General features: G+C 33.8%; 1 protein-coding gene across 8 annotated transcripts in view; it reads right to left on the bottom strand.

Moving 5' to 3' along the window:
- Positions 1-16,448, bottom strand: part of ABI1 (abl interactor 1) — a 128,196-nt gene that overhangs the window by 10,611 nt on the left and 101,137 nt on the right. For 2 of the 8 annotated variants that reach the window (XM_088025786.1, XM_088025785.1), the window contains exons 4-9: positions 13,644-13,658; positions 12,818-12,918; positions 10,999-11,139; positions 8,175-8,275; positions 7,153-7,233; positions 2,753-2,926 (exon numbers count right to left, since the gene is read on the bottom strand). In XM_088025786.1, coding sequence (XP_087881912.1) covers positions 2,753-2,926; positions 7,153-7,233; positions 8,175-8,275; positions 10,999-11,139; positions 12,818-12,918; positions 13,644-13,658 — 613 coding nt within the window. The remainder of the gene's footprint in view (positions 1-2,752; positions 2,927-7,152; positions 7,234-8,174; positions 8,276-10,998; positions 11,140-12,817; positions 12,919-13,643; positions 13,659-16,448) is intronic. The other 6 variants (XM_088025784.1, XM_088025780.1, XM_088025787.1 and 3 more) reach the window with 4 other exon arrangements.

The raw sequence follows: 16,448 nt of genomic DNA, 5'->3' as shown, positions 1-16,448 counted from the left end.
TGTCTTTATTTCCAGGATATTGTGTCTTTGCCATATCACTATAACCTAGCAGGTATGTCTAGATAATGTTGTAACATAATGTTGTAAATAGATAATGTGGTAAGATAATGTTGTAAGTTAGATAATGTTGTAAATTAGAACCCAAATAAATATGTTATGGAATAGCTGTTTATTCCATATATAAAGACACTATCAATCACAGGTTTCCTTTAAAAACAGTTCTTCTATCTAAATTTATACACAGCTCTCCAGGAAAAACCTTGTTACTGTAAAACAAGGTCGTTATTATTTTCTAAGGTAACAATTTTATTTGTAAAGATATCCCTCCTAAATTAACTAGGGAATAAGAGTGTTCCACATACCATGTTAATTGTTCATTGAGTTTCACAGGATAAGTATTTCACAAGTGACCTCCTTCATTTTATCACTGTTCTGAAATAGGAAACCTGATCTCATAACAGGTTAAAATATGCAATTATCTGCACTAAAGTAATTTCTAACAAATCACTGAGTAGCTGTAAACATTCCAACTTCCTTCTGGAGAGGACATAATTTATAGGAAATTGGTATCAAATGCTCACGTGGGCAACAAATGTATTAAAAACTGTAGCAAACTAGAAGTAAACATTCCTAAGTTTACCACTGTCTCATTTTTAACAAGACAGTAACTGCCAAAGGTTGCTTAGAAAAAGTCAATAGGACTGACTCGCAAAATTCAGTTTACTAGCAGTCACCAAAACGTGACACTAAATTGACAGAGAAAAACAAGTTATTGGTTCCCAAGGATCATTTAACCAAAAGGTTGTTTCAATTAACCCAATGTATAAATTTTGTTGGTAAGCATAAAAATTTGAAAGAGGTTCAGTATTCAAAGCAGCAATAACTTACCAAAGCAATATAATTACATTAATATTCATTGTATGGCTAAAATTAACATTCAATTCACTATGTAACTGGTCCTCACTGATTCTGAGACTTTGGATATAGAAGGCTCTTAGATAAAATGTTACAGTTTTGATTTAAAAACAAAACAAACCTCCCACAAGCCTAAAAATTTTGTTTAGAAACAACCCTTAGTAACCAGACATGCTGGTTAGTAAGACAGAAAAAGAAAAGCTATGCTATGAAGATACTAGTCATTACCACCACGTTTGGACAGAAGGGGAAATATGCACATCAAAACACTAAAAACATTTACATCCTACTACTACTACAGCAATGACCACTACCACCACTATTACTACAACACCAACAGTAACTCAGATTGATGGAGAGTTATTTTGACACATCATATTTTTAAAATTTGAGTCCAAATTTCCCTTATAATATCTAAAAGATATAGTCACTTAGTAATGAAAAGGTTTTATTTGAGAATAAGTAACCCACCGAGCACTGTTAAAATAAAACTACACAAACATATATTAGGTGAAGTGTCACCAAAAACCCTATTTGCAGAGTGAACCAAGTATCTAAGTGAATCAAAGAAAAATAAAGAACATAAAGATGGGATCTAAAAACACAACATATTATGGAAAAAAAATTAAAACATCATGAAACTACTAAGGCTAATAATCAGATAATCCATGGAATATTCAGACTCTAGTTACCTTTCATTACCAAAAGGAAATCAGGGAAAATGTGAGATAAAATTCTAACGGGTAAAGTTTCTTGGTAGGCAGCCTGGAAATTTTAGTCTGGAAAAGGACTGTATAAATTTGGGGATTATCTGTAAATTTTGACATTTTTGCTAAAGTGTTTTTCAATTCTCAGGAGTTTTTTGCTACAACACAATCTTGAACTCTAAAATTTACATTGGAAATAAATAAAAGAACTTTCCTCTAGCTCTGCTGTAAAATACATGTTCAGAACACACGTTATAAATAAACTTAAAACCAACTTCTTAGGGAAACAGGGAGTAGTCAGTGTTTTTTACTAATACAACATGCACCTCTAGAAAGTAGTTACAAGTGCCACATGGGAAAGTGTGTTCTAGTCTATACCCAGTGTTCGCCTCTTGAAGTCAATAATAAATACTGCACAACAGGCTCATGTCAGATTTTTTTTTCCTTTGTGAATTAAACATCTTAACATGGAAAGTGAAATTAATGATTACTCTAAGCAATTCGTACTCCCTGCCATTTTAACTATTTTCTTATCTTTAAATATCTTAAAGCCTTTAAAAACACTGATTGCAGTTAGTGTTGAGATGTGCAATTTGACATAAAGAGAAAGAAATCAGAAGAAAATCCTCCCCACTGTTACAGTGATTAGAGACAGAATAAGCAGGCATCACAAATGTTTTTAATGGTTCTGAACTCATTTCAGTACAGATTAACAAGCTTAAAAGTGATAGCCAGCAATTTCACTGTATTAAAGAAAAATTTTCACAATGTTCTTATTTTCACTGCTACTGAAGTGTCTCAAACATGCCAAAAATAAACTCAGCTTAATTTCAGTATTTTTCTTTTCTAGTTCTACATATAGTAATAAAAATATCATATTAAACCATTAAATTTTAGTAAGTATACTCAGTACGTGTACATTTTTTTTTGAAAGTGTTAAGCAATTATTTTTGTGATAAGCAGTAATTCTTAAAATGGCAGGATTCAAGGACTGACTTCCTAAAGCAAAAATAAACATGAAATAGCATGGTTTCAATTGTTGTCTATCACTGGCAAGAACAACAGCTTCAAATAATTTCCTTCAAAAGGAACTCCACTGTTGCTGTACGCCTGGCAAAGCACAAGCTTACTTGAATTCTGAGAATAAAGTGGACCTCCATTAACATGAGGCTGAGCAGAAAATGGAGCAGTCACAGAGGGAGTTCGTCTGTATCCACCAGAAGATGTCGAGGAAGTGGTAGAGTTGTGTCGAGAAATCTGCCTGGTCATTGTGCCATACTGGGAACCAGGAGCTGAGCCCGGGGCTGCGGAAAAGCATTAGTCAAAAGCAACCAACAAAGAACTTGAGCAACATGTGACCTCCGATGGCAGAACAAAGAGAGGGGGACTCTCAGTAAGAAATACCCATTGCTTTTTAAAGCCCACAGCATAAAATAAAGAGAAAAGTGAAGGTAAAACACAAATAGCTCTCTGAAGTTACAAACAAAAGGAAAAACAGATACTGTGTGGAAAGCTGCAAAAGTAAAATAATTAACATTCTTAGACCTTTTAATTTAGCAGAATCCCAAATGGTATTTCGCTAATATTATATGTAATTTTTTTCTGTATCATTTTAGAATACATAGGTTTTACATGTGAACTATGTCTCCCCAACAAAATAAGTACCAAAAGGTAATATGAAATGGAACGCATCAGTTTTCAGATGTGAATGTATTGATTACAAACTTCCTTTTCCATTGCCAAATCTTCAGGAACACAGGTTAAATTATAAAATGTAAACAGGCTAGCATATTTTCCACATATACTTCTGTATTTATGTGAATGTTTATTGTGTTAGCAGTTATAATCAAATACGTATGATAGCAGAATCATTTTTATGAGAAGCACAATTTCTAGTTTCAAAGTACTTACATATAGTATCGGATTTGTTACCCCCAAACTTTTAAGAATAACATACTTCCCCTTTCACTTAAGTTTTTGTAACTAACAAAACTGTAAATAATTTGAGACTTTGTGAAATAATTTTCCAATTTTAAAGTAGCTTTATGTAGAAGATCCATTACCTTTCTCCATACTTGGAGGGTTTTTTTCCATCTTACACCCAAAACAATCTTTTATTATTATCATGCATATCTAGAATGACTAAAGTACTAACAGTTCTTAAAATTTTATTCAACATCTTTACCAACATTTCAAAAGTTTAATATTTAAAAGATTAATAAAGTTAAAAGCCTCTAAAGTTAACCATACTTTCCAAAGGTAACTTCAGGATTGTTAGCCTCTTTGCCCCACCCAAACATCTAACCAGACTAAGTAAAATGAGTTTATTTTCATTCAGTTGTGTAATTTCACCTCTCCTAGAGGTCATACAAGTTATTACATAAAACCATACAGCAGAGGTTGTTCATTTTAAAAAGTGCTAATAAACTTAACATTTTGGAGCTCCCAAGCCATAGGCAGTCACTAATTATTTGAATCATCGCCATGCTCATTTTCTAAATAGAAACACATTTTAAAAATAATACTCTATTCAAGAGCCTTCATGAATAAGAAATTTTGGAAAGCTAGGGTTTCCATAGAGCTAAGAGGTAAACCTTTAACTTTTTAATGGAGATCTCTGTAAAATGATTTTTTATACTTCTCTGACTTACATAAAAAGTATATGAAATCCAAGTTATTTTCCTTGGTGATCTAAAACTGAAAACCAACCATTCAGCATTTCCAAACTGTGCCTATTTCAGAATTTACTTTAATGTTTTATTATGTAATAAATCATAATACCAATGGGTATATGATTTATATAATTACATTATATACAGAAATATTATATATACATATAGTTATATATACACTAATATGTATACAATATATGTAATGGTTATATATTAATTTACATATTTATTTTGTATATGATTTAAAGAAAAATAAGATAAATACCCAACTCCACGAAACAGTATCACCAAAGCTTCCTGTTTGTACCTTCTAGATCCCAAAACCCAAAAGGTGTTAAACATTCTTTCTTTTCTTTCTTTTAAATCACAGATATATATAACCTCAAACAATACAGAACACACAGATAAGTTACAATTTATAAACTTTTATAATGGAGTTATTATGCATGCTGCTGGCTTGCTCTTTTTGTTTTGTTTTGTTTATTTAAGATTCACCCCTGGAGGGACGCCTGGGTGGCTCAGTTGGTTAAGTGTCTGCCTTTGGCTCAGGTCATGATCCCAGGGTACCGGGATCGAGTCCTGCATCCTTCTCCCTCTGCCTGCCGCTCCCTCTGCTTGTGTCCTGTCTCTCTCTCTTTCTGACAAATAAGTAAATAAAATCTTAAAAAAAAAAATTCATTCCTGGTGGTAAGCATATCAATATTGTATCATCCATTTTTGTTGCTTTATTTGCATGTGAGCATGCCACAATTTATCCACTATACTGTGATTACACATTTCGGCTGCATCCAGATTTCTGCTAATAATGCTACTACTGTGAACATTCCTAAATGGGTTCCTGAGTTTCTCTACAACACTGGTTCTCAAACTTCAGCATTGATCAGAATTTCACCTTGAGGGCTTGTTATAATACAGACTACTGGGTCCCAGTCCTCAAAGTTTCTGAGTGAGGTGGTCTAAAATGGGATCTGAGAATTTACATTTCTAACTAGTTCCCCTGTGATGATAATGCAGTTGGCCTGGGGACCACACTATGAAAGCCACTGCCCTAGGACAGTGGTTTTCAAATTTTATGGTTTTATTTCTTTAAAATTAGAGAATCTCATCATATTTATTCCAGTTATCCCAAAGAAGTATTCTTCATAGTTGAAAAAATGCATGGTGATTGACAGCCCAATATTTAAGTAATAATACTCATGTGGTGATTTTGTAGATTCACCTTATGCAGAAATCATAATTAGTGAAATGTAATGTCTCATCCTGTGCAACTTTCTATTTTACTTTCTATGGAAAACAATATTTTCTTTGTTTTCAGTGTATCTGGATGGGGCTGACTGCGTGTGGAGAACCTTACATTTATGAATATTTGAAAAATAAATGATTGAAACTGAAAAAATAAAAATAATTTTAGTATATGTGCTGCCGAAGCGAGCACTGAAAAAATAAAAATAAAATTAGAGAACCTCAAAAAGCTTTTGCAGAGGTGGGTTATAGCAACAGGTAATTACTATAACAGAAATTTAAACTGACATCTTTAAAGCACATGAATATACAAAATACAAATAAACATTCTGTTAGCTGTCACAGCAATGATTCTATCATAAGTCATACAGCCCTCTGGAAACTTCCACTGTATACTTGTACATGAGAATGAAAAAGGCAAACAGGTCTTATTATTAGGAATATAGTTCTGACCCCAAAAACTCCATAAAAGGATCTTAGCATCCTCCCAGGGACCTGTAGCCAGATTCTGAGAACCAGTACTCTAGGGCAGATATCTAGAAATAATATTAAATCTAAGGTAGAAACCTGTTCAACCTGACTAGGTAACAACAAATTACTTTCCAAAGTAAGTGTATCAACTAATAAACTCCCATTAGCAGTGTACTTTCCTGTTATTATATACCCTCATCAACACTGGGTACTAGTAAACTTCTACATTTCTACCTATAAGGTGGATATAAAATAGTTTCTCACTGTGATTTTAATTTTCATCTTCCTGATTATTAACTAGGTTGGGGACTTTTTTTTCACATGGGACTTTCTGGCAATAATTTTTATTATTGGGTCTTCTTTTTATTATCTCCATTTGCCCCTTTTTCAATGTTTTGAAAAGATGTGGCTAGACAGCTATATTTCACCCAAACTGAAACTCAGCTGTCATTTGAAACATTTCATTATCCATTTCTATCTGGATTATTGCTCTTGTATATTTCTAGGCTGAATGGTTTCATCCTATGTGTGTATTTTGAATTCCTAATATGTTCAATCCAGTCACCTCCGATTTAGGAACAATTTAAATGTAACTGATTAAGAAAAAAAAAAACTTCTTGGCATCCCAGATGCCAAAAGTACTGAGCTATATCAGAGTTTTTCATACTGTGATCCACAGGAAAGCCTCAGGAGCACCCCACAACCACACCTCATTTTCTTTTCCATCTAAATTCCTCCTGTCCCCCATCTTCACCCCAATCCTTTGACTGTATACACGAGGGAGTTCCAAATGAAGTTTCACGTAAAAAAATATTACATTACTTATTTTAAAATATCTTTTTGAACAATCACTGCTATAATTTTCCTTAAAAAAAAATCAAAACAAGCAACAAATACAAACCATATTAAATTGGTTACAAATTAAGCATAAAAACATTTCACATTTCAGAGAATGTGATTTTATATTTAACTGTGTAACCTCAGAGGCCTTTCACCAGAAGAAATTAGTGTAAATTAGATTAACACTTTAACCTTTGTATTACCACCTACAACCTAACAACTATAAAAGCTAGCAGTCTAACAGAGGAGTTTATTATCAATTACGAACAGTAAGTTAAATCACTCCAGTGGTTATGCAATCTCACCTATCACAGTGTTCACAGGGAGAAGTGGTGGAAGAGGTGGTGCTGGTGGAGCTCCAGAAGGAGGAGGGACAGAAATGTTTTCTAATAAAATAGTTTATAATTCAGGTCAGAGGACAAGAAAGAAAACTAAACATTCTGAAACAGTAAGAAAATACAAAGTTTTGGAAAGGAAAAAAAAAAAAGACACCCATATGTAAAGCATGTCCAACTGAATATGAATTCATTTTACTAGGTAAAAAGGACATTGAGTTCATACCTGCATTAACTGTAAAATACGCCATTTTTATAAGCAGCTTTTTCTCCTTTTTCAACAACCTCCTTGAGAAGCTAAGAATTTTTCCTAACAGTTTGATTACTAAATATGTATTTTTTAACACTATAAAGTATTCATTTCATTTACTAAAAAAATCAAGGGACTAATTTAATGTTCTGCAATGATTTCTTAAATTTTTCTATAATCTAAAGAGTAAAACACTTTTCCAATTTTAATCCCATTTTATATTCATAGCATTTTATTAAAATATGTATGGAATATTATATGTAAATACAGCAAAGTCACAGAACAAGCTACCTCCAGAGTTGAGACAACAGCCTACAAAGCGACGTCAACTCACTGGTATTAAAAAACAGTAACAACAACAAAAAACTCACTGGTATATAATTCACATTAAAGACATTCATCCTTTCAAGTATCACAATACTGGTTTGCTCTTGAAATAGGAAAAAGCATTCCTGACTAGTGCCCAAGGCAAGTATTTCCAGAGCAAAATGGCCAAAAAACTATTTAATAATGTTATGTAATATGCTTTGGATATTTGTATGTAAGAAAAAAGAGCTAGCAAAATCCTAAAGTCTCTGTGAAAGTCTCCCTAAAAATGTTCTTAAATTTGTTGTTAGCATTTCTTCTAGCAACAATCACATAAATTTCCTAAGTAAATTTTATCTAATGTAACTATTTCAGACTTTCATAATAAAGCTCATGAATTCCAGCACATATTAAAACAGGTCAACATGCAACACACCTGGTCCAACAGTGGGCGGTGACGGTGTGGGCACGGCGATCGGAATGCCAATACTGCTGCTTCCACTGTTTTCTCGGCTTCCACTCCCTCCACTGCTTCCGCTGCGAAGAAACAAGTTTGAAAAAAGCCATTCTAGACATTTATCCAAAGACAAATTCAAAGCCACTAAATACTGCTTTTATGTGTGTGTGTTAAATATACAAAACAAAAAGTTTATAAGAAGTATTCAATACAATCTTAACCCTAATGCTTAACGTGGTTGTGTTTTACTCTACTTCTCAAACTACTGGAAATCAGTGCAGTCCTAACATAGCACACAGAACCATCAGAAGAGATCATCCTATTGAGAAATGAATGACCAATAAAATCTCATAGTATAATGATCCAACAAAAGTTTATTAAAACCTACTATGAAGAGCAGTAACTAAAGCAGACATGAACCATGTTGCCATGGAGCTCACAGCTGAGAATGGGAAAATAGACATTAAAAAATACCATGATGGATGCCACAAAAGAAAATGTACAAGATGTTACAGAAGTTAATAAAAACTGTAACCAGTTTTAGTCTGGAATTAGTACCAAAATCTCCATCCCATCTCAAAGAATGGTGGTAAGACAGGGAAACTTTCTGGAAAACGAGCAAGCAAACCAACAACAAAAAAAAGTGACACTTCAGCATGGGGCATTTGTAGAGTCAATACTGTTAAACTCTAACCAATTCCTTACTATTCTAATTCCTGTGGATTTACTGTCCCTTTAGGCATACAACCTCACACTATCCAGTTGTTTTAGTAACATGTGCATGTACGTGTATACACAAGTATATATGTGCATGTGTAACCTTAGGCTCAATATTGACTTTAAAATCAACAGGCCCAGAAACTGAAGAGAGCAAAACTTGCACTGTTTAATAAAAGTTTTTCTCCAATATGATTATTCTATAATTACATTATCATATGTTAATGGAAGAAAAAGAAAAAGAGAACAAGCTGTTTATATGCCATAAATTGCTTGAATGTGAAGGCCTCCCTACTCCCTCAAGCCAGGTGATCAATATCCTGTTTTGTCCCAGCACTGCATCACAGACATAGGAAGTTTCTGTACTTACTATGCTCTTCTACAATTATTGGTTTATATGTCCTGTTTCTCACAAGGGGGTTAGAAAATTACAGCCAAATCTGGCCCCTGATCCAATTTTTACAACCTGTGAGCCAAGAATATTCTCGTGATTTTTAAATAGTTGAAAAAAACTGAAAGAGGAATAATACTTTATGATACATTAAAATTATATGAAATTCAAATTTCAGTTCCATATGCAAAGTTTGACTGGAATGCAGCCATGCTCATTCATTTATGTGTTGTCCATGCTGCTTCCATGCTGCAATGACAGAGCTGAGTAATTGCAAGAGACCATATGGCCCACAAATCCTAAAATATTAACAATCTGGCCTTTTATTAAAACAGAATGAGCTTCTAGAAAATTAAACTATATCTTATGGGCATGTCCCTGTACCTAATGAAGTAACTCTTAGTAAGTGGTTGTTGTATATGATTAAACTATTAATACTTCCACTAGAGAGAAAAACCATGCTTTATTATTCAAAAATGAACACACACAAAAGAATTTGGTCCTCAATGAACCTGACCTGTTACAGTAACTGCAGATATCAATATAATAATTTATTTACTAACAGTAGCAGTAACAACAAATTTCCATTACATAGAACCTAAGAGGCTTGACATACCCCTACTTAATTGAATCCCCCAAAATGATTTTGCTAAATTTCTCTAATATACCAACCTAAAAGTCAAGGTAAAGAGAGGTCCCTTGCCAAGTTACTAAGTGATAGATAAAACTGAAGAATAAAATAAAGCTATAAAGTTAAGCTATTGCTATACAATAAATTTGTTGGACTTTATAAAAGTACCCAAAACATGGAGTGGCTACTTCTGGGGAAAAGAAAATAGAGGCTATAACTGGGAAAGTACCTAAGGCGAACCTTCGGGGTTGCTGGTAATATTTCATTTTCTGATCTGGGGATGGTTACGTGGGTATATTCAATTCGTATTAAACCATCAAGTTGTATATTTAATAAACTGTATGCTTTTCTGAATGTACATCATGCTCCATAATCAAGTTTTTAAAAAATCCACTGGGGAGGTAATTTCTAGAACTTTTTTTTAAACAACTTAGATATTCTAGTCTATCAACTCTCTTAAATTCTTCCTCAGATTTAAGGTCTTTTTTCTTCCAACCTCATAAAGTTTAAATCATGTTGTATAATTTCTGATATTTCATCTTTTATCCAAAAATATTTAAGAGTGGTTGCCTTGATCTTTTTTAAATAACTGTTCTAAAAAACATTCTTGGGCCTTGATCCAAATATACATTTATACCTCCATCAAAAAGAAAACATGGGAGCCTAGGTGGCTCAGTTGGTTAAGCGACTGCCTTCAGCTCAGGTCGTGATCCTGGAGTCCTGGGATGGAGTCCTGTGTTGGGCTCCCTGCTCAGCAGGGAGTCTGCTTCTTCTTCTGACCCTCCCCCCTTTCATGCTCTCTCTCTCTCTCAAATGAAAAAAAAAATCTTAAAAAAAAAACCAACAACATAGTGGCAAATCTGCAATTAGTACAAACTTACTTAAAACCTAAAGAACAGGAATTATGGCATAAATTTATTTATAGAAACATACAATATTATTATCCATCTTTTATATTCTGTATTAGCATTAGAGCAATACTTTACTCGGCAACTTTATAGGAGTTTGTCACCAGTCAACCACCCCCACTTGCAGATATTCAAAGACTCAACCTGAAGGTTTACCTGTGTGTCCTTGGTCGCTGGTTTAAAGAAGCTGTCCTGCCTGGACTATGCTGACTTCCGAGCCTAGCAGGACTTGTCATGTAGTCATTAGGAACTGTTGGGGGTTTAACAGGTTCCAGGGTTTTGTAAGGAGTATTTCGTCTAAAGAAGCATAACAGAGAAAGGAATAATGAATAAGAAAGATTAAATGGTATTTTCCCCTAAATCTGCGATTGTCTCTTTGTAACCAAGTATAACACAAGTTTTTTTTTCTTTAATTTGTAATAACTTTTGTTTAAAAAAAAAAATCTTAGGGCGCCTGGGTGGCTCAGTCGTTAAGCGTCTGCCTTCAGCTCAGGTCATGATCCCAGCGTCCTGGGATCGAGCCCCACATCGGGCTCTCTGCTCCACGGGACGCCTGCTTCTCCCTCTCCCACTCCCCCTACTTGTGTTCCTGCTCTCTCTCTCTCTGTCAATTAAATAAACAAAATCTTTTTAAAAAAACCTTAAATTTTTGTATATAAATTTTGTTACTATACACAAAAACTAAAGTTTGTTACGTTTTCTTATTAAAACCATAGGAAAGGGTGATTTAAAACTTCTAACCTTATTTCTAAAAATAATGACTGTAATTTTTTAAATGCTCAGTAATATTCAACTTTGAATTATACATTACTCCCAGCTCAGTGACCCACAAGCCACTGTCTTTGTACATTATAAAAATGAAGTAACTTGGGCACCTGGGTAGCTCAGTTGGTTAAGCGACTGCCTTTGCCTCAGGTCATGATCCTGGAGTCCCGGGATCAAGTCCCGCATCGGGCTCCCTGCTCAGTGGGGAGTCGGCTTCTCCCTCTGACCCTCTTCCCTCTCGTGCTCTCTATCTCTCATTCTCTCCCTCTCTCTCAAATAAATAAATAAATAATTTTTTTAAAAAAATGAAGTATCTCCCCTGCAATTTATTCCTACCTCAGTGTAGAAATATACGAATGAATACATTCTGATCCTATGTAATGCCATAAATTTCTCAATAAATGGTTTTAACTTTTCTATTTAATAACTTCGTATTTTTTTTTTCAGGGGCTAGGGATTTACAGTATGAAAATGGAAACTAAGATGCAGTACAAATGTTAATTATTAATCCCTGTTACTATAAAATAATGATTCCTCACCCCTCCACCAAACACGAGAAATCTACTATTTGCCTTCCTGTGTTACGATGAATAAACTTTCAGAAATGTCTTACCAATATTCAATATTTTTATTGCACTGAGAACTGAGAAGGAAGAAGCCATCAACTGTTATCTTTTCTATTTCTCCAACTGGCCTACCCCCAAAGCTCAAGTATGAAGGACCCTCAGATTACCAGCAGAAAGTCAAGAGTACTCCAGGTAGAGTCCCTAAGTTTCAGGTGCCAAAAAGATCTGCAGGCTATGAAGCCGAACTACATAAAATACACCGCTTATTTAAAGTCCTGCAATATGAATATTGTTAACACATGTGAAAGCATCATATGGAATCCTCTGGCGATTTCATTAGAAATAAACTTGGGCTAGACTTATTTGTTTCCCAAAAAAATTAATTAGAAGATTAAAAAAATAAATAATGCTTATTTACACATATACAAAAGAACCTTTCTAGTACAGACTTCTATAGAGAATATTATAAAACACGTAGATTCATTTTGGATTCTGTTCAAGGAAATAAGAACCAAAATTAATTTGTAAAAGGTAGTTCACATTGAGAGGGTCCCACAGCAAGGACCCATACGCTTACTTAAGTCACAGAAACATCTTTTTCTTTTGCATATAGATTTTCTTGTAAAATGTAGTTGAATTCTTACCCCAATGTTCCCCGGCCTGACATGGGAGGGCTTGGTGGTTTCTGAGTAGGAGGATTTGTTCTCGACAGCGTGCCAGTTCTTGCAGGCTGGTTATTTCCATGCTAAAATGTGGAAAGAAAAGCCTTTATTTTTATATCAAATTGTTCTGCTGGTGTTTTGACACCATGTATTATTATTTTTTTAATATCAGAATGTGAAGTAAGGATTCCCAGACAGTTTTAATAACAGACTTTGGTACTACATTTTAAAAAGTCAAGAAATCACTTGCACTTGGCTTTTCTCCTATTATCTTGTGCTATTCATACCAATTTATGGCAAATACAGGTGTGATTATTGGATTCTCTACATTGTTTTATTGTTAAACATGTTCACTGAGCTCCAACTTATCTGCATTCAAATACTGGATTTCCCAAAATTTTTTAGACATGTACATTAATAAAAACTACAAATCTCAGTGTCAACTTGCTAAAATATTCATTAAGATAAAACTCATCTTTATCTTAACAATTCAGTAACAAAGTCATATATGTCTGGAAAACCTCCTAATTGTAAGTCAATAAAAGCAAGGCAACTATCAAAAAATGAGCAAAGCAATAAATGTTAGCAAAATTAATGTTCCTATATAAATGCAGATGTCAATATATCTTTTGATATATTAACACATCCAAGCTACGTTGCTGATTTGAACTGAGTTTATTTACTCTACATAAATCCTATGGGAAAAAAGCAGACAGACATAGGAAGAGTTTTCAAATTTTAGTGGCTCGGCAGCCTCTATCAGTATAGAGGGAATACTGTGGATCAGATGATAAGTAGTATCTCTTACCTTGGCTTTTAGCCACTTTACGTTGGCAAAAAAAAGGGGGGGAAAAAGTAGAAATTAATTCTAAATAAATTATATCTGATAGGACACGTTTACATTTATAGTTATTCAATTCATGTTGATAAGCTTTTACCCAGCCATATTTCAAATATTTTATAAAGAAAAAAGTATCCATAAGCAGTAGGGAAATATTCACGTGTATCAAATATTTTTCAAAAGAATATATTCATAAGGAAACCACCACTTAATTATGCCAATCTCATGCAAGTCCAATAATGTCTTGGGTCAGTATTTCATCCTATGAAACTAATCCAATTGAATCACAGATGATAAACACTGATTTAAACAGAAACACCTAACACACTCAATGTAAGGCTACTTTAAGACATCAGTGCACAAGACCTAAGGCTTTACTGAACAAGTAAAGTATTCATCAGATGACTGGTAACATAGTATTTTAAAAACTGATAAAACTGTAAATGTTAAAATTCAAAACCACATGTTGCTTCCAAATTCAGAAAAGGACCTAGCACCTTGGTGTTTAAAACAAAACAAAACAAAACACGATGCACAGTAGCAGCTTAGCCAGATTCTAACTAAGGCATAAACAAACAGGGTCTAGAAACCCTCTCATTTGTACCTTATGAATCTAAATCTGAGCAGGCCAACAGTAGCAGGAAGCTATAGGTTACTTTAGTTCCAAGTTTTCTTCTGAACCAGTTTAGCTAATATTCAAAACTGAAGAATGATTGCTTTGATCCTAAAAGCTACTTCTATGAAAGATGACTAGCCTATACTTGAAGTAATAATGTACTATAAATAATATGAAATACTGTGTATAATCCTAAAGCATCACTACTTGTACTACGCCACTTAAGAAATATCTTTAGGTCATAGAGTCTAACCTCGTATATATTCTTTAACACTTGCCCTTCTAAATATGAATCTATCATTTTTCAGGTGACCATAAAGACAACATTAAGAAAGTCAACCAAAGGAGGAATGTACTTTGTCTTAGATATATTCTCATTTCCAGAAATTATGCCAGAATTTTGGTGTTAATATGTTTAGAATGATATTGCTCGTTTTTATCAATGTCTGGAATCCTACCTAGCTGCTACATATCACACCTGGATTTAGAAACTGTAAACCTGAATAACATTATTATCCTTGGAAATAAGATATACTAATGTGATAGCATTACAATACACCAAATACTATCCTAGTCTAAACTTGGCCTGCTTCTTCCTCTCCCACTCCCTCTGCTTGTGTTCCCGCTCTCACTGTGTCTCCCTCTGTTAAATAAATAAAATCTTTAAAAAAAAAAAAATTCCTAGCTGAACTCTGCTACTACGCAATGGTGTAACCTTTAACCTTATATGGAGCTCCGCCTCCTCTATCAAGCGTGTATTTATGTATACAGACATGTTTGAGTTTCAGTTTTAGAAGAAAATAATCTCTGTATCTTACAGCTTAAAATACTGTAATTGTTAGCGACCTACAAGATTATTCCACTTAAATATCCCCAAAACACATCCAAACTAGACTTTTATTTTCTTAAGATCTCACTTCATTTCTTTAACATTTACATTTATGGATGAGCCCCTTTACCATTTCCCTGGAATCTTAGGTTTAAAACGATAGAATTCTCTTTGATTCCTCCCTATCTTCTGGCCCTAAGTAAATCATAAGCTTTGTATACCACAGGTGCTGAAAGTCTAAAAGGCCAGCCAATCCTTTCTTTGACATATGATTCATTAGCTTACTCCTTTGTTTAATACAAGTGAAACCTTGAAAAAATACATTCTTATATACATTTGGTAAAGCTTTAGTTTCTCTACTAATAAAATGTAACAAATCCTAGATCGCATGGTCTTTTTGAGGCTTAAAAACACATACATTCAAAGTCAGTCCTTTGTAAATTATGAACCAGGCTATAAAGCTGTTAATTAAAAATTAATTTAGGGGTGCCTGGGTGGCTCAGTTAAGCATCTGCCTTCAGCTCAGGTCATGATCCCAGGGTCTGCTGGGCTCCCTGCTCAGCAGGGAGTCTGCTTCTCCCTCTCCTTCTGCCCCTCCCCACGTCCTCACCCCCGCTTTTGCTCTCTCTCTCTCTCTCTCAAAAAAATAAAATCTTTAAAAAAAAATTTAAATGTCTCTACTAAGTATTCAGGTCTTCTCTAGTCTATATCTTACTCTGAAAACTTGTGCTCTCTTATAAAGTTCATCTTCTTTACATTCTCCTTCATGTATATATTCTGGTAGTTTCCTTACGCTAGGATTCTCTTATCCATATCTTACTGTTTCCAAAAGTCAAACCAGACATATCTTAAGATATTGTTTCCATATTTTTAATTCCTACCAAACTTATGTGTAACCATCTATTTCAAAGCATAAAATGCTTTAACATAATAAATATTATTTAAATAATACAAATAACAAAACCCCGAAATTTACATCACAAAAGAAAATATGATGGAATATTAATTTCGGAGTGTAGCAACCTTAACATGAAACTTGGCAGCTTTAAGAAGAAATACTATATTTGGATACAATTTTTTAATCTGTATATATTTTTTAAAATACCCAAACATCAAAGTCAAAAGCCAAACAACAGTATGAAGAAATATCTGCCAATATATAAGAAGCTCATTTCCTTAACAGAAAAAAGAACTCTTATCAATCAGTAGAAAAACAAACTTCTAAATAGAAAAGTGGTAGACAAAACATAAGAAAATAATTCTAGAACTATAGCTAAGTATAGCTTCTCTCTTTTCCTTCTCATAATTTTGGCCCTAGCATTTGTTC

This window comes from Eumetopias jubatus, unplaced genomic scaffold (assembly GCF_037043125.1).
Source record: "Eumetopias jubatus isolate StellerSeaLion01/CBP00866 unplaced genomic scaffold, mEumJub1_p1.0 scaffold_8, whole genome shotgun sequence".
Classification (NCBI taxonomy): domain Eukaryota; kingdom Metazoa; phylum Chordata; class Mammalia; order Carnivora; family Otariidae; genus Eumetopias; species Eumetopias jubatus.
This window is presented reverse-complemented; position numbering and strand designations above follow the sequence as displayed.